General features: G+C 56.1%; 1 protein-coding gene across 1 annotated transcript in view; it reads right to left on the bottom strand.

Moving 5' to 3' along the window:
* SCN4A (sodium voltage-gated channel alpha subunit 4) overlaps positions 1-26540 on the bottom strand; it is a 46430-nt gene that overhangs the window by 9684 nt on the left and 10206 nt on the right. The window contains exons 2-16 of the mRNA XM_028164905.2: positions 19079-19744; positions 18871-18989; positions 18653-18742; positions 18227-18355; positions 17637-17728; positions 15340-15636; positions 14479-14542; positions 14079-14220; positions 13069-13278; positions 12288-12441; positions 10200-10438; positions 8228-8401; positions 7001-7357; positions 1850-2350; positions 18-150 (exon numbers count right to left, since the gene is read on the bottom strand). Coding sequence (XP_028020706.2) covers positions 18-150; positions 1850-2350; positions 7001-7357; positions 8228-8401; positions 10200-10438; positions 12288-12441; positions 13069-13278; positions 14079-14220; positions 14479-14542; positions 15340-15636; positions 17637-17728; positions 18227-18355; positions 18653-18742; positions 18871-18989; positions 19079-19351 — 2974 coding nt within the window. The 5' untranslated portion in view covers positions 19352-19744. The remainder of the gene's footprint in view (positions 1-17; positions 151-1849; positions 2351-7000; positions 7358-8227; positions 8402-10199; positions 10439-12287; positions 12442-13068; positions 13279-14078; positions 14221-14478; positions 14543-15339; positions 15637-17636; positions 17729-18226; positions 18356-18652; positions 18743-18870; positions 18990-19078; positions 19745-26540) is intronic.

Below are 26540 nucleotides of genomic sequence, written 5' to 3' on the forward strand. Positions count from 1 at the left end.
CGCGGGCTGGGCCTCACCCTCGGTGAAGCACTCCTCAGGCTGCTCCCCCTCAGGGCTCTCCTCGGCCTGGTCGTCGGGGTCCTCCTCGGGGGGCTTGTAGTCGGCAGTGCTGCAGACGGAGGAGTTCCCGTCGAGGGGCTGCAGCGGCTTCTGCAGAGGCCACAGGGTCACGTGACCCCGGGCCCTCCCACAAGGTGGGGCGGGGGAGGTCAAGATGGGAGACCAGAAGGGAGAAGGGAAAGAGAGGGTGGAGCAGACTCATTCATTCATTCATTCAGCCCTGGATTATGCAGCCAGCACTGGGGCCTATGCAGAAGAGCCACAGGCCTTGGTCCTGCCCTTGGAGTGGGACAGGGATGAGGCCTGGGGAAGGAAGGGGGTCAGGATGGAGCAAAGTCCGAGCCTTCCTATCCTCGGGGTCCGTTTGGCTGAGGAATCCAGAAAGGATGGAAACTTTTCTGCAGCCAAAGCTCCAGCCTGGGGCCAAGGGAACCTAAAGGGAGTGGGTCGGGTGGGGCAGTTGGTGCTCCAGCCTGGCCAGGCCTCTCCCACCTCCTCCCGGTGCTGCATCTAGGCCGGCCTCCTGCCCCCAGCCTGCACTCCTCATGGGGCCCCCTTCACGGCTGGGGGTGAGGCCCCTGAAGAGGAAGATGGAGAGGGTAGCCTGGAGGGGCAGGGGGCGGCTGTCAGAACAGTGGCCAGAAAACCAGGGAGGGCCTTGTGCCCAGTCGACAGAAAGGGAAACCGAGGCACCGGGCGTTAGGTTGGGCAAGGCAACCATTGAGCCACTTGCCCTGCCCATGCACCCCAACTCCCACAGCCCCCCGGGAGCCGTACTTGCTTCCCCGTGAGAGTCCCCAGAGCCTTGGCTCCGGCTGCTGTCCAGCCCTCCTCCACCCGCACTCCTCATACCGAAGTCAGTGCCACATTTCCCTGGGTATTTATAGCTTGGCAGGCGCTCGGCTCCCTGGTAAGTCAGTGTGCCACGTATTTGGGGGGAACAAGGAGTCAAGAGCTTTCAGGGCAAAGTTTATTCAGGTTCTGGTGCCAGCGGGGCCCTCGCCGATAGGGTGGGGATGGGCAGGGGGCCCCGCCCTAGCTTATGTGCTAGTCCTTCCCCTGCCGGAGCTGGAGGGTGGGCAAGGGGGCTCAGCCTGAGCTTCTGGGGGTGACCACCAGGGCCTCCCCCACCCTCGCAGGGGAGGGGAACCTCAACCCAGCAGCAGGCCCCCTGCGTGGAGGAGAGGGCGGGTAGCGGCTCCAGCTCCCAGCTCTCTGTTCCCCTTGAACCCAACCCTACTGGGCCCCTGACCCCTCTCCTCAGAGTCCCCAGCCCAGACCTGGCACTTTGGCCCACACTCGGAGGTTGGGACCAGCCCTCCAGGTGGGGTCTAAACAGAAACAGATAATAATGGCAAGGACTTGGCAGGAGCTTCAAACCCAGAGGGGGGTTAAGAGAGGCTTCTTGGATTCCAGCCCTGGAGCTAGGGTGCCTCAGGTGAGAACATGCTGTCTCAGAGCGCCACCTGCTGGGGAGAGGGGACCCAGGTGGAGTTGTGGGGCAGGGGTGAAGGGAAAGGCCTAGAGTATTAGGACAGGCAGGGCATGCCAAAATAATTGTATTAATAGTAATAACAGTCACCGTTCACAGAGAGCTGACTGTGCTTTGCACACAGCATCTCATCTAATGCTCACAGTAATACCACAGGGTGGGTACCATTACCCCATTTTATAGACGGAGAAACTGAGGCTTGGAGAGGATTTGTGCCATGTTCAAGGTCACACAAAAATGTAGAGTCATGTCTGTCTGACTCCCGACCCCTTGATCCAGGCTCTGCGACAGGCTCACCTTGCCATCCTCAGGCTCCGAGAAGGTGTCTGTTTCCTCCTCTGTGGGCATCTCCAGGTCAGACTCCTCGGAGGCGATGGGCACGTGGATGGTCAGGTAGGGGTTGTTGATGAAGTTGAGGTGGTCCAGCTCAATGCTGCGGGGAGGGCCGTCAGCCAGGCCCATGTGGTTCAGGATATGATTGTCCTTCTTGAGGTCCTTGTTTTCATCCTCCTCGGGCGGTAGCTCCTTCTTCTCGTCTTCGGAGACACTTTCCCCAGCCTCGCCGGCCTCGCCGGCCTCGCCAGCCTCCCCAATCTCCCCGAGGCTGAGCATGATAACCTTGGGGCTCAGGATCTTGCCATGCAGCAGCCCCACGAGGAAGGCTTTGGCGAAGCCGACGCCCCACTTGATGCGTGCGACGGCGATCTGCAGGTTGTTCATCTCGCCATCCTCGTCCGAGGCTGCCAGGCTGTCGGCGCTGAAGGAGCTGAGCAGCAGGGCCAAGAAGAGGTTCAGGACCTGGGAAGCAGGGGGTGGGGGGAGCCTGAGCTCAGCCTCTAGGCCCCTGAGGGTGCCACCTTCAGCCAGCACGAGGAGCCTCAGGTCTCCAGATCAGACCCACCTCATGGTGGGCTGTTACGAGGACATCACCTAACGGAACCCTCACAACTGCTTGTGAAGGTGAGGAGTGCTACTGTCACGCCCACTTTACAGATAGGGAAACTGAGTCTTACGCACATGATAGGACTCTGCTGACCAAGGCAGAGGCAGGGTTCGGGGAGGCCCACTGGGTGACAGGGACTCTTTCTATGACTCTGTCCTCCACCTCCACTGCCAGGGGATGTGGAACAAAAAACAGGACTCATGTCTCCAAGCTTCCAGGACTTATTGGGAGCCTGAATCTTTTGAGCCTTCTTCTCTTGTCTGGTAAATGGGACTTTTAATAGACCCTGTGCTCCCGATACCCAGATGCATGTCCCCTGTTGCTGTAGAAGGGGCATCTCACCTACCACTGTTCACTCCCTTTTCTTCCTTCGGGGTTCCCTGCTCCACCGGGTTCTCTTCTCTTAGCCCCACTGAAAGGGACTTAAGAGGCTACTGGTCTACCCCCATCAACTTTATTTTCCAGTGGACAGACATTTACTGAGCCCCTCCCACTGTGTGTAGAAGCAAGTGGCCTCAGTTTGCCCTCAGCCTAGAGACAGACATTTGATCAGAAAAATACAATGCAGTGGGTATGCACAAAGCAGAGACTGGGGTGCACAGGTTTTGAAACCACGCTGCTTGGCTTTGAACCCCAGTTTACTAGCCGTGTGTCCTGAGGCAAGTCCTATCACTGCTCTGTGCCTCAGTTTCCTCATCTGTACAATGACGATGATTCCAATACCTACCTCCTCACGTTGTTGTGAGGATTAAAAGGTCAGTACAAGTAGAGCACACAGTAGGCACTCAAAACTTGTTGGCTGTTATGTGTGTGATAATAGAAGACTCTACAAGGTACAGGGAGGAGTGTGATTAACTCTGAGGCCAGCTCAGCATTTTATGACTGAGGAAACTGAGTCCCAGAGAGGTGGAGTGACTTGCCTGAGGACAAACAGCACAGTCAGAACTAGAACCCAGGTTTCCAATCATTGTACAACTTCAGAGGGCATCATTTACTTAGACTACAATGTGAATGGCTACCCCGGAGGCTACACAGTGCAGTGGCCCTGACTTCCACCAGCTTATTCCCACCCCAGGGCAGTGAGGAGGAAGGTACAGCCTGGCTGGGGTGGGGGTTCTGGCTCCTGTCAGCCAGAGGCAGGTATTACTCTGGGGGTCTCAGGGTGGGGCTGTATGAGTGGACATGAGGAAGTAGGGCCAACTGTACTACGCCATTTTCTACAGGACCTGAGTATCCTCAGATTTTGGAATCTGCAGGGTGTCCTGGAACCGATCCCCTGAGATACCAAGGGAGGACCGGAATGTGAATCTCCCACCCTTGGCCATCTTCTCCATGCATCTCACTGTCTGGCCTTCACCAGTGTCCTCCAAGGTCTTTTTGTTATTGTCTTAACTATCATGTTGACATAATATCTTTAAAAAATATATATATAGGGACTTCCCTGGTGGCGCAGTGGTTAAGAATCCGCCTGCCAATGCAGGGGACACGGTTTCGAGCCCTGGTCTGGGAAGATCCCACATGCCGTGGAGCAACTAAGCCCGTGCGCCACAACTACTGAGCCTGCGCTCTAGAGCCCACGAGCCACAACTACCGAAGCCCACGCGCCTAGAGCCAGTGCTCCACAAGAGAAGCCACTGCAATGAGAAGCCCGCGCACCACAATGAAGAGTAGCTCCCGCTCGCCGCAACCAGAGAAAGCCTGCACACAGCAACCAAGACCCAATGCAGCCAAAAATTAAAATTAAAAAAAAATTAAAATTAAAAGAAAAAAAATGTGGTCTTAAACTATATATATATATATATATAGTATATTGTATATCTTCTCTCTCTGGGAGAATGTGCTGGGGGTATTCGTCCCCACTGCCATGTCTTCTAGCTACTTTTCTGCCTTTGCCCCCCACCAAAATTTACTGGTTTTTCTTTCCCTCTCTGGCGGGAGGTGTCCAGTTGCCAGAAACACATCTGAGATGGGAATTAGCTGCTCTCTGGGTCAGCAGGGTTTGCACACGGCTCTTGCCGGGGACAGAAATAGCTGCCTCAGGCAAGGCATGGGGGGTGGGTTGGAGGGAAGGGGGACTGACAGCAAGTTCCCCTGGGGGGCTCTGAGGGGTGGGTTCCCTATGCCCTGGTCATTTCCTCTTCTTCACAGTAACCCCGAGGATGTGCCTGAGTGCCATGGACGCAGGGGACCTGGGTCCCCACACACCCTGGCGGGGTGCCCCGGTGCCCTCTGGCAGACACTTGCTTCCATGAGGCCTGGGAGGGTGGTGGGCGGGGACAGTGCCCAAGGAGCTGGCAGTGCCGCCCCCCCTTGGTCACTCTGCTTCCTTTGAGCAAAGTGGGAGAGCCACAGAGCTGGGCCGGAGAAGGGCATCAGGGTGGGTAGGTGTGTGCATCTGTGTGTGTGTGCACGCGTGTGCATGTGTGTGTGATGGGAGGGTGCGGGTGGCACACACACAGAGGCAGTGCAGTGCAGTGGTTCCAGACTCTGGGGCAAGACTGCTTGGGTTCAAATCCTGCACAGTTTCCTAATCAACCTCCCTGAGACTTTGCTCGATAAAACAGCACGGCCCTCATAGGGGGCGGTGAGCATTAAGAGATCAATACCAGGAAAGTGCTCAGAATGCTGAATAAACATGAATAGAGGTCAGCTGTCATCGCTGGTACTGCTGATGCTAACCTCATCATTGGTACCATTGCTGCTGGTATTGACGCTGTTGCTATTGGAGTTACACAGACCCAGGTCCTAGTTCAGGCTCCGTTTCGCACTAGCTGTGTGGTTCTGGGCTGTGCCTCCTGGAAGCACGGAGCCAACATTACCTGCCGCACAGGGTCATCAAGAGCATTAGGGATAATACACGTAAAGCCCCTGGCACAGGAACTGGCACGTGGCAGAGCCCAACACCAGGAGTGTGATGCTGGTTGGTGATGGGTACTGAATCTGCCACTGCTCCCCTGACGCCTGTAACATTTGGACCCCCCTGGCCTCTTGGGCCAAATGCTTTGCTAAGCACTTGGACGTGTGTCATGTAATCCTTACGACCACCCAGTGGAGTAGGTCACCACCCCTATCATCCCCATTTTCCAGATGAGAAAAACTGAGGCCAGAGAGAAATAACTTGCTCAAGGTTTCCCAGTCATCAAGTGGCAAAGTAGGGGCCTGAAATGTTTTTGAGTTTACACACACACAGACAGAAACCCCCTGCAGACCCTTTCAGTCACCTCCAGGCCCTTAAACTTGCCCTCACAAACTTCTACTCAGAGCCTGCTCCCACACACCCATCCCGAATCCTGCCCCAAAGTTCTGCTGGGACATCTGCCCTCACTCTCCCCACTCCCTAAGACCCCCCCCTCCCAGGAGCAACCAGGCTGGGTTCTGCTGTCTGGCTGTCCCTGGGGGCTTGGGACCCCCTCCCACGGTCCCCTCCTCAATTAAGGTGACACCCCCCGCCGCCAGTCTGCCCCTGCCCCCAGCCGGAGCTCAGCCATAGCTGAGAAGCGCTGACCCAGCAGCTCAAGGATTCCACAGGCCTTTGCAGAACATGGGGACGTGTGTCTTCCCACTCCCTGTTGCCCGGGGCAGCGTCGGCCACCACAGGGGGCAGCTGGGCACAGCTCTCCTGGCAGGAGTGACCCCACCCCGAGAAGGGGAGAAGCAGAGTCGGCAGGGTGCGGAGAGATGCCTCCCCTAGCCCCAGCCACAGAAATTCTGGTTAGCTGGACCATGGCCTCACACCCAGTTTCTCATGGGCCCCTGCACCTCCCTCCCTGCACCAGCCCCGCATACAGAAAGTGGCAGGATGGATGCAGCCCATGCCATCTCCAGATCCTGCCAACGCCCATGGCCTAATTCCTGGGAACAGAGGGTGAGAGGGTAGGAGGACAAAAGGGCCAGGAGTTCCTGGTACCAACCCCACACTGTGCCTTCTTCGGTCACAGTCAATCCTCCCGGCCACCCCCTGAGGGGCCTACCATTTTTCTTCCACGTGAAGTTAGAGAACTCAGCCAACCAGAGAGCAGTGATTCATTCAAGGTCACATAGACAGCGGAGGAGCCGGGACTGCAACATGGGTCAGTCTGACTCCAGTTATCATGTTACTTTACCCAAAACACTAGGTCTCAACAGTACTACCCGCAGTGTGGTCCCTGTACCAGCGGCAGTGACATCACCCAGAGCTCATTAGAAATGCCGGTTCCTGGGCCACAGCCCAGAGCCGCTGCATCTGACTCTGGGGCATGGGGCCAGGAATCTACGTTCTGAGAAACTCCCAGGTGATTCTTAAGCAGGTTAAAATTTGAGAGCCACTGAGTTAAACCATACAAAACTGCCATTTGGGGTTGGGGTTAGGTAGAAAACAAGCATCGGCGGTTTCACACAGTGTAACCTCATGGGAAAAGGGCCCTTCAACGACAGCCTGATTTAAAGGAAATAAAGGCATGGACACATGGTGGACACTTGGGTGTCCTTGGCGAGGGTGGGGGAGCCACCCAGCCGACCTCACTCACCACCAGGTTGCCGATGACCATGACCATGAGGAAGACGGTGAGGCACATGGCCTGGCCGGCCACCTCCATGCAGTCCCACATGGTCTCGATCCACTCCCCGCACAGGATGCGGAAGATGATGAGGAAGGAGTGGAAGAAGTCGTGCATGTGCCAGCGGGGCAGGTTGCAGTCTGCGGCGATCTTGCACACGCACTCCTTGTAGCTCTTGCCGAACAGCTGCATGCCCACCACGGCGAAGATGAACACGATGATGGCCAGCACCAGCGTCAGGTTGCCCAGTGCCCCCACCGAGTTGCCGATGATCTTGATGAGCATGTTCAACGTTGGCCACGACTTGGCCAGCTTGAAGACCCGCAGCTGCCGGGCAGGGCGAGGGCAGGGGCCGGTGAGGCCCAGGGACCCCTGGCCCAGCCCCAAGAGAGCCCCATCCTTATAGGAGAAAGAGTAGTTCCCTGACCAGGGATTGAACCCAGGCCCTCGGCAGCGAGAGTGTAGAGTCCTAACCACTGGACCACCAGGGAATTCCCAGAAAGAACTCTTTTGAACAGCTCAACTCCCACCCACTGAGGGATGCAAGACCTCAGTTTACCTCTCTATTAAATGGGAATGCTCACATCCTACCCCCTAATCCTCTTCGAGTGATCAAAAGAAAGAGTCCTTATCTCTTAAGTACACAGGCTAAAGTATTTGCAAGTGAAATGAAATCTCAGGATTAGCTTTAAGATACTCCCCACAGAAAAATTGGGGGGACAGATAAAACAAGAACTATAGAATGTTGACAGCTGTTGGAGCTGGGTGAAAGGTACACAGAGGTGTATCTTACCTTCTCTATACTTTTGTGGATGCATGAGAGGTCCCTATGGGATAGTGGAAAGGACGCTAATTCGGAGTCCCAATTCCACTACTGATGAGCTTCCTGAGCCTCAGCTTTCAGCTCTGCAATATGGGTTGAAGTCCCCAACCCACTGCCACCCAAGGTCACTTAAGAGTCAAGCCCAAATGTCAGCTCCTGGGCTGTCATTTTGGTCCCCCAGCAGCTCTGTGTGATAAGGGGGAGGGCACCTTTCTCCTTTTTTCCAGTAAGAAAGGTTCTAAGAGGCAGAGTGGTGACCAAAGGGCAGAGGGGGCCTTACTTCCAGCCCTCTGGCTTCTTGGCAGTTTCTCCTCCCTTCCTCCGGGCATCCTCACCACACCCTTCCCCAGCCCGGGTGCCAGGGTCTCACGCACCAGACGGAAGGAGCGGAGCACCGACAGCCCCTGCACGTTGGCCAGGCCCAGTTCCACCAGGCTGAGGGTGACGATGATACTGTCGAAGATGTTCCAGCCCTGCTGGAAGTACTCATAGGGGTCCAGGGCGATGAGCTTCAGCACCATCTCTGCTGTGAAGATGCCCGTGAAGACCTGCAGGGTGGGGTGCAGCCCCCGTCACAGAGCCTCAGAGGCACAGGACCTCGGGAGCCTCCCACCCCACTCCCACCTCCAGGGCTCGAGGGGAGGATGACAGAGCCCCAGGGGCGCAGGCAGTGGTACCCACGGCCCACAGGTGTGTGTATGTGAGTGAGTGAGGGGCGGAACGACCATGCCACAGGGCAGAGTGGGAACCACTCAGAGACCGGGGCCCGTCCATTCCTGGCCTTGGGACTGTTGGCCTGTGTCACGTGACTTCCTGGGGCCTCAGCCCAATCATAATAATATTCAACACTCATAGAGCATGCTGTGGTTCACATTATGACCTTATCGGTATCCCGACCTCTGTGAAGTTGGGAGGGATGATCAGGCTCATCCCAGAGTTGAGAAATTGAGGCTCGGAGAGGTCAGCAGCAAGCTGTCGGTCACACTGCCCACATAGAAGCCTGTCTCAAACCAGGTCTTGGGGTGCTTAGTTCAGTCTCCTGTCCCTACACCCTACAGCCTCTCTACCCTGGTTGGCTGGGGTCCCAGGACCCAGAAAACCTTGGTGGCTTCGGAAGTCTAAGGCAGGGCCCAAAAGAGGATGAAGCGGAGGATCAGTGAGAAGCCAGAGCTGAGCCCCCAGAGCCCTGGACTCATCTGAGGGCTGCAGAACCTCTAAAAGCTCCCTGGGCACGGCCCCCCTCCTGCCGGGCACCAGCTGCCCTGGGTCCACAGCCTGCCCGGGCACATGCTGAGCCCCGCCCAGGAGCTGTCCCTGGCCGTAGCAGGTGCCCAGACAGCAGCAGAGTGTGAGCAGGGGGTGGGCAGGCGGCGGGCCGGGCCCATCACACACACCCCAGCAGCTGCACCGCGGGTCCAGAGCACACCCTTGCTCCTCCGGCCCGGCCTGGCCACGGCCGCCTCGGGCATCTCCGTGGGGTGGACGTGCCTGCCTCGCGGGCTGGGGAGTCCAGGGCCTGATTCCTGTGCTGCCCACCCAGTCCTCGTCCTGCCCCAGGCCCCAAATCTGACTCTTCCTGGGCTCCCCGCGCCCTCAGCGGAGGGGGAGCATCTTGCCCATTCGCCATCCTGGAAAGATTGCAAAGGCAATTGGGAAGGGTGGGGCTGGGCTGGAGGAGGAGGCGGCTTTTTCCCTTTGTCAGGCTCCACAGGGGCTGGCAACGAGGTGATAATGCTCCTAATGGGCAGGGATAAGCAGGCGGATCAGTGTGTGTCAACAATAGCAGAGCAGAAAGGGCTGGAGAGGGGAGCTGGCCTGGCCATGCCGGAGAAATGGCAGCGGGCAGGGGGGCTCAGGGCTGGGGGACTATGCCCTGGGGCCTCCAGGGTGAGCTGGGGCCTCTTGAGCCTGGGTGCCCATGGCTCTACGCCCCCACGTCCAGGTCCCTTGGTCCCTCTTAGCCCCACAACAACCTCTGAAAGTGGAGAGACTTGTCATCCAGCCCCCCCGTACCTCTGTGCTCTCACTCCCCCATCTCTGCCTCCAGGGCATGGCCTGGACCCCAAAGCCCCTGAAATCCTGATAATAAGAGGTCAAGCACCTCCTCCCCATTCTATCTGCCCCCAAGTACCCTGAAACCCAAATTCCACATCCCATGGATCACCCCATGTACATCCCTGGTACATCAACTCATGCCCCCATATACCCATATGCTGGGAAAATAACCCCAGCCTGTCCCCTTATGCCCCCTAATCGTGCCCCATATTTCCACACAGCCCGTCGGGCCCTGTGGCCCCTCTCCTGTCCTGCACAGGAAGGACAGCCTCTCCCTCACCCGCTCCCTACCAGGTTGCCCACGTTGAGCACTCTGTCAAATTGCTCCGTCATGGGGTAATGCTCCATGGCCATGAAGAGGGTGTTGAGCACGATGCAGATGGTGATGCCCAGGTCCACGAAGGGGTCCATGACGATCAAGTGGATGATATTCTTGAACTTCATCCACGGGGTGCAGCAGTTCCATATGAGCACTTTCTGGGAACACTTGTACCACCACGGTGGGCACTTCTGGTGGGCCTCTTCCAGCCCTGGGAGTAGGGTGGAAACAGATACCTGATGAGGATCCCCCCTCACGTGCTCCTTCCTCCACCTAGATCTTTGGTCCCACCTTCCAAGCCCCGCCCCCTAGAGCATCACACCTCAAGCCCCACCCCCTCAGGGAGGCCTACTCCAAGCCCCGCCTCTCAGTGGGTCACCCTCAAGACCCATCCCTCTAGACACCGCCCACATGGCCCCACCCCTCAGTGCCCCACCCCACAACCCGCTGTCCCTTAGCTGACCCTCAAAAAGCCACACCCTCAGCAGCCTTACCCCAAGCTCCTCTCCCAGTGTTCTACTTCAGCTCCGCCTTCCTGGAGCTCCCCACCCCCTAACGCGATGGGGTGACTCCCATCCTCTGCCTATGGCCCAGGGCTGCGATCTCGGCTGGGGAGGGGCCCGAGGGCCCCCAGGGAGAGGCGGGAGGCCACTGCAGGGGGCTGGGTCCCAGTTCCACCTGCTGCTGGCCAGCGCCACTCAGGAGCAAACCGTGGTTCCCCCCGAGGGCTCTCCCTCCCACTGCCAGTATGCCGGCCCCTCCAGACTGTCCCCAGCCAGTCCTTCCTTTCCCACCAGGGTAGCTTTCTGGAAACATCCCCTGTTCTTGCCACTCCAGCTCTAAACCCCTGGGGCTCCTTAAGGCCCATGGGTGACGCTGCTTCTCCTCCTGGTCTTCCAGGCCTCTGCTGCCCTTGGGGGTTCTCAGCCTGGGCGTGCTCTCATTTAATTACCACCGGAAATGGATAAGGTAAGTATGTTAGTGCCCCCACGTCACAGGTGAGGAAAGGGGACTGGAGCCGGGGGCAGCCCCATAGACACCTGGGTTTGAGTGCATGATTGGGACACCCCAGAGTTTGGGGGTGGTTGAGCCGCACCCCCATCCAAGAATTAGTAAACCGGACCTCTCAAAGGCTGCAGATTCTGCTCTGGCAGCAACAGCCCTACCCCCAACCCGGGTGCTACTGCAGGTGCCCTAAACTGTGTCTGAGGCCCCAGACTTCCCACCACAGTCCCAGTAAGGACAACGTTGAGTGACCTCCTCGGCCAGCCCTGCCCAGCATTCCCTGGGGCATTCTCTGGCAGGGCACACAGACACCTGGATGCCCGTCACACAAGGTCAGCTGGGATGGGGCCCTCTAGAGGTTTGCAAAGTCCTCCAAGTCCTTCCTGGCACAAGGCGAGACACCTGGGGAGAGGACCCGATCCCTTCTATGTCAGATTTCCTTGCATCTTCCTTCCCTTGCTTCCCCCTTTCCTCCTCCTCCCTCTGTCTTTCCTTACTGCCTTCCTCCCTCCCTCTCATCCATCCACACACCCATGTCTCTTCCCATTCATTAATCTTTCAGCCCAGCCACCCATCCATCCATCCATCCATCCGTCTGTATGTCTAGCCACCCTCTCCTCGTTACCTTATCCTAGTCTCCCACTGAGGCCTGGGGGGCAGCACAGGGATCTGGGGGAGTCTGTGACTCTATCTGGGCAGAGAGACCTTTGATGTTTAACTTTTACCCAGAAGATATTTGAGGAACAGGATCTCCAGTTTCCGGAACATTGGGCCTTCCTGGTTAGTATTATTATCCTGTCCTTCCCCATTGCCTTGGCAGCCCCCAAGGCCTCCCGGAAGCCCCCAGTTCCCGCCACAGCCTGGCCTTGCAGCCAGAATTGGGCCAGGGTAAGCCAGGACTATATTTATCACGGCCATTTCTTCGATGCCAATATTAAGTTACTGTCCTGAAGCTGGGCCCAGCCAGGGCCTCCCGGCCCCCACCCCGGGAGCCCAAGTGGCCTGATGGGCAGGACAGGCAGAGTAGGGTGGGTATGGGGATGCCAGGCACTCACCTTCCATAGCATCTGAGACGCCGCTGTCTGCGCTGCAGCTGGGTCTCGGGGGCCCCTTCTCCCCCGTTGATGTGTCCAGGCTGCCGTTGCAGTCTTTGCCGTGGGCTGGGTCCTCGTCTGCCTCCCTACCTTCCAGAGCCTGAGCGGCCTTGGCCTGTGGACCAGCAAGGGTGATGGACATAAAGTCCATCGCTGAGCCATGGGGATGGACTAATGGATTCTCAGAGCTTCTTCCTGAGCCTTTCAGGCTGGGGGCCCCTCTTTTTGGCCTGCACCCAGCTTACTGTGGGCAGGGGCGGCAACCTCGGTGGTGGTGGGGTGACAGGGTAGGGACCAAAGTGACTGAGGACACACATCCTGAAGACCCTTCACTCTCTGAAGCCTTGACTGACCCTGCACTTCATGACATGATGGGTAAATGTACAGCTGCTCCCTGGGGCCTCATCAGGACCCGCCTCTCCCTCAGCCTGGACCCGTACGCTGCCCATAAAGAATCATAAAACCATAGGAATTTGAGCTGGAAGGCTACGTCAGGTTTAACTACTCCGGATTCTTTGTTATATATGGGGAAACTGAGGCACTGAGCTGAGAAATACTCTTTCCACTGCTTGGATGCCTCCCACCCCCACCAAAGCTCCAGCCTGGGCCTTCTGCCCCCCGTCCTCTGCCTCGCAGGCCCTACCCCATGCCTCCCCCGACCCCCCTCAGCCTGCCCAGGAGCACCCAGGCCGAGGGGCAGGGAGATCCCTGGATCCTCGGCCTCCTCCCCCTGAGTCCAGACCTTCCCCAGCTCTTCCTGCTGCTTTCTGAATTTCTCCAGCATCTGCTGAAACTCTTCTTCTTTCTCCTGATTCTCGGCCAAGGTGGCCTCGTTCTGCTCAGCGTATGCCATGGCCACCACCGCCAGGATCAGGTTGATGAGGTAGAAGGAGCCCAGGAAAATGATGACCACGAAGAAGATCATGTAGGTCTTGCCGGCTGCTCGAAGGGTCTGGGAGTCGGGGAGGGAGAGGAAGCGTCACATGGCATCCGCCTGCTTTCACCCACACCCATCTCCATACATCCATTGCCCAGATAGGTAAATGCAGGAGAGGGTCCTTCACAGAGCCAGGCAGTCTGAGGGCTTTTGAGGCAAGGTATGGCCACCCTTGGCAGGCTAAGCCACATCCTGGGGCGCTTCAAAATATATACTCAGGACCCAGACCTTCCTGGTCTCCTGGCTCAGAAAGCCCTGAGGACCTCAGCCAGACATCTTGAGATCAGAGAACCAGGATAAAAATTGGTGAACACGGGCTTTGGGATCAGCTTGAATCCTAGCTTTCCCGTAGTGCCTGGCATCTAGTAAGAGCTCAGCAAATAGCAGCTATTATTATTATTATTATTATTACTAAATATTATTATTAACATCATCATGTTAGAAACATCACCAGGAACCAGAAGGCACTGTTGCTCCGGACCCAACCTGCCCACCTGCAAACAGTGGAAGGTAAATAATTGTGTATGGGCAGAGTTGGAGTCTAAGCTGCCCTACCGGTTACTGTGAGGTCTGGGAGTCTGTGCCTGGCTCAGATCTCAGCTCTTAAGGCAAATGAGGAAAAGGAAGAAAGGGCTGGGGCTCAGATCTGGGCAGGTACCTAGCGTCAGAGGGCTCTGAGAACCCATATGTAGGGGCATTTAGGGGGTACCATGGAGGGGACAGCCTTGTTAGGGGCCCCACCAAGCCCAGAGGAGGCTGTGGAGATGGAGGGAGGTAGCCGTGGGGCTGAGGGGCAGGGCGGGGGGCTGCTGTACCAGCTGGAAGAGGTTCTCCCAATAGTCCTGTGTCATGAGGCGGAAGAGAGCCAGGAAGGCCCAGCTGAAGGTGTCATAGCTGGTGTAGCCATAGTTGGGGTTCCGCCCGGCCTTGATGCACTCGTAACCCTCAGGGCAGCGCCTGGGGATAGGATGGGGGCTGGTTTTAGGGAGAAAGGAGAGCTCCAGCCGGGAGATAGATGGGGGGATCCCAAGAGAAAAATATCCTTCCGTCTTGTCTGCATCCCGAAAAATGGAAAGTGTTCCCCTCATGCCCATGAATTTTCTTTACGTTTCCATCCACCCCAGGTCCTCATCCCTAATCATCCCCCATCTTCTGACAACCCTGGGACACCTGCCCTCCACTGCCCCCACCCCCACCCCCGCCAGTGTCACTCACCCAGCGTCGCTGCTGTTCCCACAGAGCAGGGCGTCATTGGAGCCTTCCAGGAAATAGAAGTTCCCTTTGGGAGTCAGAGGCCACAAAGGAAACATGTCACCACATGGACACTGTGGGCACAGTACCCACTGTGCACCTGTGGACACATCTGTGTGGACCACATGCCCCAAATGGATGCTCTCTGGGTGCCCCTTCCCTCTCCTTTAAGGGCAGGTCCAAGTTCCAAGGTCTCTGGGTAGATACATTTTGCTGTCAGCTCAGTGCCTAGTGTGGGGTGCAGCAGGGGCACAGAGGGATACGGGGTGGGGGGCATGCATGTGTGTGGATGGGGCTACCATGTGCCTGTGCAGGACCCTCAACTGAAGGGGGGATGCGGCTAGAATCCAGGATGCCAGGTTGAAGAAGGGGTACCATTTTCTCAGTTGCCAGAAGGCACAGTGTGAAGTAAGAGTGGCTTTATGAGAATGTTGTCTTGTGCGTGTGGGCCTATGAAGTCTGGGTATGTGAATAGGATGTGGGGGCCTGGTGGTGGCCCTGCCAGTGTGCAACCATGTGGTGTGATGGAGAACAAGGAGTACGTAGGTTAGGGACTATGGACTGCTGCTTTTTATAGCAGAAGCTTTAGGATTTTCAAAGCAATTTGGCATTTGTTGTCACACAAACCCTTTGAGAAAGGTATTGTTGTCTCCATCTTATAGGTAAAGATTCTGAGGGAGGGGGAGATGAAGTGACTTGTCAGAGGTTGCCCCAGCTGGTAAGTGATGGATTTACAGTCAGGTCTTCTCCATGCTCTTTGTCGCACAAGGGGCTGCCATCGGGGCTGGGAAAGACCCCACTGGCCTCCCGACCCTCCGTTCTTACCTTCGTCATTGATGTAGGCATCCCAGTCAAAGGTAGAGTTGCTGGCCCAGCTCTCCTGGCTGTTCCAGGTGTCATTGCCATACCAGGTGTCATTGCCGTACCAGGTGTCATTGCCGTACCACGTGGTGTTGGTGTCATTGAAGGGCGGGGGCCAGCGCACACACTTCTGCCGCAGGTTTCCCATGAAGAGCTGCAGCCCCACCAGGGCAAAGACACTCAGGCAGAAGACGGTGAGGATCATCACATCTGACAGCTTTTTCACCGACTGGATCAGGGCTCCCACAATGGTCTTCAGCCCTGATCACACAGAGGGTGAGAGCATGGGGCTGGGCAGGGCAGGGGGTAACTCACCGACTTAGCCCCTCCGAGCCTCTGCCTACTCCATCTCCTTCAAGCCTTGACTTACTTGGGGCACTGCTTGCCCGAAGCCTTCCCAAATTAGCCCCATCCTTCTCTGGTTACAACCTCCATCTGGAGCCTTGAATGGCCACCGAATCTCAGCCACTAGAAGAAGGGACTATGAAGACTTCACAGTGTGTTGCCCGACTCAGAGAGCAACACCCAGTCACACAGTGGAGCTTAATAAATGTCGCTAAGTCAGCACTCCCAAAGTGTGTTCCTTAGAACGCTCATCTAGCAAGCTGTGCCCTTAACAAAAGGGGTTCAATCATGTTTGGGGAAGGCTGAGCTCTGTAGCGCCCTCTTGGAGGGTCCTTGTGTAGATTAGCCTATCAAAGACTCGGAAAAGTCCTACAGAAACAAAAACTTTAATGCCACGTTTCACCTTATTTGACACAGAACACTTTCTCTCTCTTTTTTTTTCTTTAGTAAATTTATTTATTTGTTTATTTTTGGCTGCGTTGGGTCTTCGTTGCTGCGGGCGGGCTTGTGGGCTTCTCACTGCGGTGGTTTCTCTTGTTGAAGAGCACAGGCTCTAGGCGTGCGGGCTTCAGTAGTTGTGCCTCGCGGGCTCTAGAGCGCAGGCTCAGTAGTTGTGGCGCACGGGCTTAGTTGCTCTGCGGCATGTGGGATCTTCCCGGACCAGGGCTCGAACCCGTGTCCCCTGCATTGGCAGGTGGATTCTCCACCACTGCGCCACCAGGGAAGCCCCCTTTCTCTTTTAGTGCCTGTTAACACCCAAGGAACAGCAGGGTTCACTCTGAGAACCTCTAGGCTGACTTTGCAATATTGCATTCCACTCCTCTGGACAGGCAAAGGCATAGCCAAATCGTATGGAATTCCAGGCTCAGATTCCATCGTTTATGGAAGAACCATAACTTCTTCCTCGGGCCTAATCAGTGTGTCTCTTGCTTCAATATTAGTTTATTTCTTTTTCTTATCTTGGTGTGAAAACAGATGCTCAGCAGCCTCCTTATAAAAACCCTCTGAGCTCTGAGGATGCTGGAAGCATGGCACCGAGGGAAGGTATTGTGGCCTTGACTCAGGGGCCAACGTGCCGTGTGGCCTTCAGTAAGCTCTTCCTTCCCGGGGTCCCTCCTTCTTCAACTGCAATTCACGAGGGCTTTGGACTAGAGGAGAACTAAGGTATTTTCTAGAACTAAGACTTCACAATTTCCCCTCCTCCCAGAGTCTGTTCTCCATGCCTTTTCAGATCATCTTTCTCTCCTTTAATGAACCTTCTCCAGTTTCTCCACATGCTTTTTTGAGGGTCCGGATGATCCAGATTCTAGTTATTTCATGCTTCTTGATGCATTACTTTGGAATTGCCCTGGCCTGATTGCTCAGTGGGTATGTGGCGTGTTCATTATCGAGCCCACAGGGCTGGGACTTTCCATCACTGATTCTCTGTGTCTCTCTCAGGTGGAGGTCTCTGCTCTGCCCAGTCTGCTTATTTTATTGAATACACATACCCTGGGCCAGGCATTGTTCTAAGCACCTTATTGCTATCAAGGCTTTGAATTCTCATAACAACCGGATGAGTGGTACTGTTATTATGCACATTTCACAGATACGGAAATTGAGGCAGACAGGGAAGCCACTTACCCAAGGTCAAAGTTAGGAAATGGTGGAGGTGGGAATTGAACCCAGGCAGTCTGGCTCCAGAATCTGTGCTCTAACCACCTTGCTATGCTGCCTCTCAAAACCCATCCTCCCACCTGGGGCCCCTTCTCCTCTCTGGCCACAGGGGCCCCTCTGTGTCCAGGCTTTGGTGTGGGTCCTACACCACCTGGGACGGTTGTGACTCTGGGTCATAGAACTTGAGTGCCTGGTTCCAGGCCTGGGTGAGGGGGGAGGCCTGATGGCCTGGGCAGAGGGTCCCTGCTCCTCCCCAGTACCTGGGATGACTGTGATGGTTTTCAGGGCCCGCAGCACCCGGAAGGTTCTCAGGGCTGAGATGTTGCCCAAGTCCACAAACTCCGTCAGGTACCTGGGTGGGGAGGTTGGGGCGAGGGCTGTGTCAGAGCCGGGGGTGGGTGGTAGGGCAGAAGTCACAGGTTCTCCAGGCCCAGAATGAGGATTCCCAAGGAATCCTTGTAGTTGGGGTTACCGTGGAGATGCGGGGGGGACAGGTCAGGCACAGCAAGTTTCCTACCGGGGCCTGAGAGGTGGGGAAGACAGTGCAGGAGCTTTGCTGAGGAGCGGGGTTAGCAAGGGTAGCCCAGCTCCCCCGGTGGGGGCCCGTGGCACTAGGGCTCAGGGCTGCTGTGTGTGGTCATATGCGCTATGTGTAGGGGCACCGGGGCAGCCTGCCAGCCAGACCCTGGGAACGGCAGCTCCTAGAATTGTGCAGCCCACTATCTGCAAGCTGGACCCACGGCCCTGCCGTCCACCCTCTGAGGGCTGACCCACTCAGCTGCCCTCTCTGAGGCCTGGCCCCCTCCCCTCACCCTCATCAGCCTCAGGACGCCCTCGGGGCCCTGCTCACGCCATCATGATGACGCTGAAGTCCAGCCAGTTCCAGGGGTCCCGGAGGAATGTGAAGTCTTCGATGCAAAAGCCTCGGGCCAGGATCTTGATGAGGGACTCAAAGGTGTAGATCCCTGTGAAGGTGTACCTGGCAGGGAGAGGGCCGGCCAGGGCCAGCCATGTCACACCTGGGTGTGGGTGGCAGTGATGGACCTCCTGGGAAGGAGGGCACAGAAATGACATATGCCACCCAGGGGCTGAGGACATTGGTGAGAGTGACAGTGTGTGCCTTTCCAGGGTCTTAAGGTGTGTGCGGATGGGGGTGGCAGTGACAGTGTTTGTCTCCCTGGAAGACAAGAGCGGTTTCACTCTGGGCATCCTCAGAGTGCACACCTGGGACGGGCAGACACCTGGGACCGGGGCAACGGGGGAGGGGGAGACTTACTCCACATGCTTGGACCAGGAGGGCGGGTCGCTCATGGTCATGAACACGCAGTTGGTCAAGATGGTGATCATGATGAACATGCTGAACAGCGTCGGGGGGAGAGTCAAGGAAAGTGAGGGAGCAGGTGGGGAGGGGAGGTGGAAAGAGGGCCCCCCGCCCATCCCCGCCCCCTCCCTGCCTTTCCCCGCCCCTGCGCTCGCCCCACTCGGGCAGGATATGAGTGGATGAGCACCTTGATGGCGCAGCGTCTGAGGGTGCTGAAGGGGCTCAGCACGTAGAGAGCAGGTGTGGCAGAGAAGCGGAAGATGGCCTTGCCCTTGTTGAGCACGATGAAGGTCTGCGGCAGGGAGAGAGCTGTGAGGCCTGGGACAGGCGGACAGATTGACAATGGACAGACAGGTGGAGGGAAGCCTCCCAGGCCCGGACCTTCTTGTCACCGTAGTAAGGATCCAGGTCCTCCAGGGGGATGCCAATGACCTCCGGTGGGGGGTCCCCATAGATATGGGGCAGGTTCTTGCCAGCCTCCAGGTCACTGCACGGCTTCTGTTCGGGCCCCTCAGTCTCCATCTGCTTGTTCCGCTGCTTCCGGGCCTCCTCCTCCATCACCCGCCGTTCTATGGCTGCCAGGGACTCCCGGGTGAAGGGGCGCAGGCTCTCAGGGCCCAGAGGCACCACCGTGGGCTGAGATGAGTTGGCCATCCTCGCATCTGGGCTCAGGGGCCAGCAGGGCGGCAGGCAGCCGAGACAGCTGCAGCGTGCGGCCCCCGGGGTGCTGGGCGGCCACCCCGCCCTGGGCCTGCTGTCCGCTACTCAGCTCCTGCCTGACCAGGGGCCAGGGCGGGGAGGTCGGCGTGCAGGCCCTTTTGGGGCTGGGAGACGTGCCTGCAGGGCCCAGGTGCTGCTGCACAGGTGCTGGACGCAAGGGCATCACCCCCAAGCCCCGCACCACACTCTCCCCAGCAAGGGCTTGGCTGCCCTCTGGACTGACAGCAAACCAACCAGATCCTCTTCCGTCTTCGAGACTTGGGGCCAACGCCCCAGTGCCTTCAACCGCCTCCTGGGCCCAAGTTCTGGGGACTGTGTGGCTTCAGCCTATGGGGACAGAGAAAACCACAGCTGGCTATGCCCATGTGACCTCTATCCAGCAGTGAGGCAGAAAGGAATCAGATGTGAAATGTGAGGGTGGATTGAGGATGGGCCGAGGTGAGGGGCCTGATGGGGTCAGCCTAAAGCAGGAATGGCAAACGGATTACATCTTGAGGGCTGACTTGGATCTGCTGCTATTGGCTGCTTGGAGATGTGGGCAAAGACTATCAAGATTGCAGCCTGAAAAAAAAAAAAAAAAAAGGTTGCAGCCAGACTCAGTGCAAAAAGACTGCTGTGATTGATTACTGATGTCTGCCAGGGGCATGAGAAAGGAGAATGTGGTACACCTGCCTGTACTCACCATATCTGGCCTGGAGGGAGGAGAAAAGGAAGATGTGGGAATGTGGAGTGCCCTGTCCTGAGCTTTGGGGAGGTGTGATGTTGGGCAGGGAGAGGGAAGCAGGAGGGTTCCCGGGCACTGCCAAGGATGCCACCAGCTCCCTCCCCCAGGACCCATGGGACCTAACCCATGGGCAGGCAGGGGGAGCTGGAGTGGGAAAATGCAGGGTGTGTGTGTGGGGGGGTCATGTCAGGAGAGCCTGAAGACGCTAACGTGGAAGAGAAGGACACACAGGAAAGGTCCTGGAGACAAGGAGATGGACAGTTTCAATGGTGGGGGCAGGGCTAGAGCTCCCAGGGACTGCTTTTGGCTGGTGGTCCCTGTATGAACTGGGCTGATAGAGGGGTCCCCACCAGGAGCTGTAGAGGCGTGTGAGAGCTGCGCAGCCCTCCTGAGCCTGTTCCCTGTGGAAGCAAGGTGGTAGGTCACTTATTGCAAAGGCCCTGGGGAATGACCCACATCAGCAGGCGGGCACAGGGACACCACAGTAGCCTGGTCACACACCTAGCCGTCACTAGGCCCGCACGGACAGATGCCCCAGAACCACCCCTCCACCAAAGGGCCTCAGACAGACCCCCAGAGACACCCAGGGCTACACCGGAGGGTAGCCCTGTCACAGCGGGCCCAGAAGCCTGAGCAGTGCCCCTGCCCTGGCCAGTGCAGGCAGGCACTTCCTCAGACTTGATCAACAGGTGGGGAGGGCGGCCCAGGGAGTGGCCGGAGCCATTGGGCAGAGCTGGCCACGCCCCCTGCCTGGCTGCCCAGCTGCTCCCTACCGTCACCCGGGGAGTCGTGTTTCCACGGGCATGACTCCGCTCATTCCCGCTGACCCCGTCCCTCAGCTGCTCATTGGCCCCATCGTGTGCGTGGGAGCGTGCGTGCACGAACACACACGTGTACACGCGAGCGCAGACACACGAGAGCGCACGCCCAGCCCGAAACCACCCCTCACGCTGACCTCACAGTTGCACCTACCACTGGCCACATACCTTTGCTCCTTCTTCCCCATCACTGGCCTCACGTACGTGCCCAAACAGAAGACACGGACGTGCCACGTGGCCCTGGCGGGACCACGGCCGCTGGGCACCCTCCCAGGTCACTTGCCCCGCTTGGCAGCAATCCTCTGGCCTGACGCTGCCCCCTCTCTCCCTCGCAGCCGCCCAAGTGGAACCACAGATAACCAGAGATGAACAGTCCGGCTCGGGCCCCAGCACCCGTGCAAACTGCGCTCACCAGAGGCACCAGAGGCCCCGATCAGTCAGACCCAGTGGTTTCTGTGCAGCTGACCCTCCCTCGAGCATCTCACGGCCACGGCCTCTCTTCTCAGGAGAAGAGCGTGGCCTACCCCTGCGGCCACTCTCTCTACATCTGCTCTGTGAGCTCCTCCTTCCTGCCCCTGGAAGATGCTGCTTCTCCAGGGCCCGGTCTGCAGCCCTGTTTGCTTTTCACAGCAGGCACCTCTCCCCGTGCCCGTCTCCTCTGCCACGGGAATAACCGCCATCCACCTCCTTTCCGTGGTTTCTGTGCCCACTTCCCTGACGGCCCCAGACCGGTCAAGTCACGGCTCCCCTTCGTGAGCAGCCACGACATTTGCAGCTCTTAGGTCGATGGTGATTCGTGCCCTCCTTGTGCGATTATCTGTGGTCTGTCTCGCCCCACCAGCCTCCTCACAGGCCTGGGCTTGGGGTCACCCCTGAACCAGTGCCTGGCACGTTGGCATGGGACCGACAGATGGCACAGCCAGCCTGGCACCTCCTCCTGCTGGCCCCCAGCGGGCCTCCAATGGACTCCTCATCTCTCCCTGTGAAATTTGCACTTCACTGTAAATTCCTCTCCTCCTACCCTCTTCACCAGCCCTGAAGCCACTTCACATCTGGATGTCTCGTTATGTGAGTGGGTAAATGCCCTCCTTGGCTAGGCCAGTTGAGGCAATGGTTTTGGCTGCTGGTGGCTGAAAGCATCCTGGTGGCACGTCTGGTCAGTTCCCAAGCCATGCTGAGGCTCCTTCCCAGCACCCACATGTCTCTCCATCCTCCAGGCTGCTGCTGCTTCATCACCCCTCACCTGCTCTACTCAAACAGCCTCCCGCCTGCCTCCCTACCTCCTGCTCGGCTCCCCTCCAATCCACCATCCCCATTTCTAAAATCACAAATCTGATCATGTCACCTTCTGCTTAATCCTTCGGTGGCTTCCCACTGCTTAATAATGTGTCCGCACTCCTCCACGTGGGTCCCAAGGCCCTGCATGATCCGATCCCTGCCTCGTGGCCCATCACTTCGCCACACACACCCACCCTCTGGCCATGCTACCTCCATTTTCACAAAAGGGCCAAACTGTTTCCCACCGAAGCCCATGCCTTTGCTTATGGTCTGCTTGCCTCCTGGAGCACTCCTTCTTTTTGGCATCCCGGAGAGCCTTAATTCGTCCTTCCAGACTCAACCTACACAAGAACCACCACCTCCAGGAAGCCCTCCCTGGGCACCCTGGCTGAGCGGATTGCTCCTTTGTACCACCGGTGTGCCTAACACTGGATAAAAGGTTATCAAATGAATGAATGGATGAGAGGACCCTTCCACCTTAGCCCGCTTCTCCTTTGAGCCCACCTTGAGCTTAAGCCATAACCAGAAACTGGATCTTCTCTGATATGGCCACTTCACACATTCCCCTCCCCCACCTCCTACTGCTCAGCTCAAGGGCCCTGTTGTGTAATCCTTGGGCTTCTTCTTACATTCAGTCCTTGACCCTGAGATTTCTCCCTCTCCACCAGCCCCTCAGACTTCACCTCCCTCCTCTTCCAGCCTCCGTTACAAGCTCCATCATCATAATCCCTCCCTTGAAAATACGCTTAACTGCAGCCTTCTCTCTCCTTCCACCCCCCTCACCTGGGGAAACATCAGCCTGCCTGGCCTGGCTGTGCTCTTCCTGAGGCAGCCCCTGAGCTGCTGGATGCTGTTTTAGCCAAGGCAGGACTTCGCTGGGTTCACACTGTCTCTGTGGTTATAAACTCCGGGTTTGCCCTCAGTGCCGCCCTCTAAGTGTAGGTTTCTCTGTGAGTCTCGCTTTTCCACTTTTTGAGAACAACTATTTCATGCCTTCTCTTCTTTCCTCAACCCCCACCCCCCCCCCATAGTCTTCCCCATGATGCTCCCAGCTGGTGACTCTGTCTCTGTCTTCACTGAGAAAACAGGATCTGTCACACACAAACCAACAGAACTATCCTCACTGCCCGCCCCTTCCTCCTCTGTCCTGATAACAAAAGAAGACTCAAGACCAGGAGTTCCACTTGGTCTCAGGCCCCTGACCCCGCTTGCCTTCCCGAGGACCTCCTTCTCTACTTATCTTCTCTCTCTCCCACCACCAGCCCCTCCCCTTCTATGACCGGCTGCTCCCATCTTCAGAATGATGGCAGTGGTGACAAAAACCACCCTCCCGGCCCCATGCCTCCCTTCACGCTTGCTCTATTTTTCTGTTCCTCTTCACGGAGAAACTTCTTGGAAAGTGTCTACACCAGCTGTTTTTCCTTACCTTTTGCTCCCTCTCCAACCCATTCCAACCTGGGGTACATTCCCCCCACTCCACGGAAGTGGCTTTTGTCAAGTCACTAGCACCCTCCCTGCTGCCAAGTCTGCTGAACACGTTTCTGTCTTCACTTCCCTCAACCTCATAGAAACATTCAATCCAGTTGGCTGCATTCCCCTTCTGGACAGGCTCTAACCTCTCAGCCTCCATGACAGCTCACCCATAGTTTACCTCCTGCCTCTCTGGCTGTTCCTTCTCAATGTCCTTTGCTTGTCCCTCTTTCTCTCCCCAATCTCAGGGCTCTGTCTGGGTCTGGGTGGCATCATTCCTATGACTGTAAATAGTGTTATAGGAGCATGTTAAACCCCTCCTCTGAACTCCAGACCGATATATTTAACTGGCTACTGGACCCCACCATGTGGATAGCTAACAGGCATCCAATCGACAGCATCTGGAATGAAACATTTGCCAAGGACCTACCACACAGCACAGGAAACTGTGCTCAATATTATGTAACAACCTAAATGGGAAAAGAATTTGAAAGAGAATAGATACATGTATATGTATAACTGAATCACTTTGCTGTACACCTGAAACTAACACAACATTGTTAATCAACTATACTCCAATATAAAGTAAAAAGTTAAAATAATATATATATTCTCAAAAAACAAACAACCCAATCAAAATAATGGGCAGAAGATCTAAAGAGACATTTCTCCAAAGAAGACACACAGATGGCCAACAGGCACATGAAAAAGTGCGCCACATCGTTAGTTATTAGAGAAATGCAAATCAAAACGACAAAGAAGTATCACCTCACTCTGGTCAGAATGGCCATCATCAAAAAGTCTACAGATAATAAATGCTGGAGAGAGTGTGAAGAAAAAGGAACCCTCCTACACTGCTGGTGGGAATGTAAATTGGTACAACTATTATGGAGAACAGGCTCTGCTCCCATAAAGGGTTACAGCCAACTACGAAGCTTGAGGGCACAGTCCACCCAAGACCGCTCTCATTTCTGATATCAGTTGCAAGGTCAGGGGTCCTCAATACCACTGTCTTACCCACCGTCTTCCTCAACCCAGGAAATGGTACCACTGTCCAGCCAAGTCCAAATTCGCTCAAGTCAAAAACAGAGGTGTTGGGCTTCCCTGGTGGTCCAGTGGTTAAGAATCTGTCTGCCAGTGCAGGGGACACAGGTTCGAGCCCTGATCCAGGAAGATCCCACAGGCCGCGGAGCAACTAAGCCAGTGCACCACAACTACTGAGCCTGTGCTCTAGAGGCCGCGAGCCACAACTACTGAGCCCACGTGCCACAACTACTGAAGCCCGCACGCCTAGAACCCGTGCTCCGCAACAAGAGAAGCCACCATAATGAGAAGCCCGCGCACCGCAACGAAGAGTAGCCCCTGCTCGCCACAACTAGAGAAAGCCCGCTCGCAGCAACGAAGACCCAACGCAGCCAAAAATAAAATAAATAAAATAAATGTATTTAAAAAAAGGAGGTGTCTTTGTGAATTCTTCTTTTCCCTCACCTCTACACTCAGCCTGTCCAAAGTTCTGTTAATACCATCTCCAAAACATACCTAACCTCTCCTTTTTCCCCTGGTCCATTTCACAACAATTTCTTACAATAGCTACCTGCTTTTGCCCCTGGCCTCTCCAAACCAGTCCCAGGAAGCAGCAGGTGCTGTTTTAAAAACAAGAAACTAGGGACGTCCCTGGTGGCACAGTGGTTAAGAATCTACCTGCCAATGCAGGAGATACGGGTTTCAGCCCTGATCAGGGAAGATCCCACATGCCGTGGAGCAACTAAGCCCGTGTGCCACAACTACTGAAGCCCATGCGCTTAGAGCCTGTGCTCCGCAGCAAGAAAAGCCCCCGTTTGACATAACTAAAGAAAACCTGTGTGCAGCAACGAAGACCCAATGCAGCCATAAATAAATAAATAAATAAATAAAATAAAAATAAAAACAAGAAACTAATCATGTTGTTTCTCCTGCTTAAACTTCTCTAGTCACATCCTGTTGCACTTAGAATAAAACCTAAGGCCCTGGTGATCCAGCCCCGATCTACCTCTTCGCCTTTGTCTGCTGATTTGTCCTCCTGGCCTCCTTCCAGCTCCTTGACCACCAGACTCATGCCTGCCTTTGGGCCTTTGCTCTCCCTGGAGCTCTCGTCTCCCCGCTCTTCACATGGTCTAGGCTCTAATGTCTTAGACCATTACTCCCCGGTCTAGGCTCTAATGTCCCTTCTCCAAGAGGATTTCTCCTCCTCAACTCTCTATTACAGTCCCTTGTATTTTCCTTGACATCATTTATCATAATTTGTAATCACTTGTCTATTGGCCTAATTCATTCTTCTGTCTCCTCCACCAGACGGAAATGCCAAGAGAGCAGGAACCATGTCTTGTCTAGGTCACCATGGCCAATCCTAGTGCTGGGCACACAGCAGACACTCAGTGAGTGGATGAGGCCTTGGATACAGATCTTTCTGGGAATAAAATGGATTCTGACACGTTTCACCCATTCATTCATCCATCCATCCATCCATCCATGCACCCATCCATTCATTCTGTTCATAAGTCAGAACCTGAGCTAGCCCTGAGTAGGTAACAAAGATGCGTCTGCTGGGCATCCTGCCTTCCAAGAGCTGATAGCTGGGGAGAAGGTGGACATGGGCACACGAAGCTATGGTACAAGGAAAAAGAAATGCCCTCCCTAAAGAAGGGAGTTGATTGTGCTATGGGAGTTCAGGTGGATGAGTGGTGACTTCCAGGCTGGGGGCAGGAAAGATGTGTCTTTTCAGTTGGGTCTCAAAGGATGAGTAAGTTGTGAGCACAGGGAAATGGAGAGGAAGGACACTCCAAGGAAAGGGAAC

Source organism: Balaenoptera acutorostrata, chromosome 20 (assembly GCF_949987535.1).
Source record: "Balaenoptera acutorostrata chromosome 20, mBalAcu1.1, whole genome shotgun sequence".
Lineage (NCBI taxonomy): Eukaryota > Metazoa > Chordata > Mammalia > Artiodactyla > Balaenopteridae > Balaenoptera > Balaenoptera acutorostrata.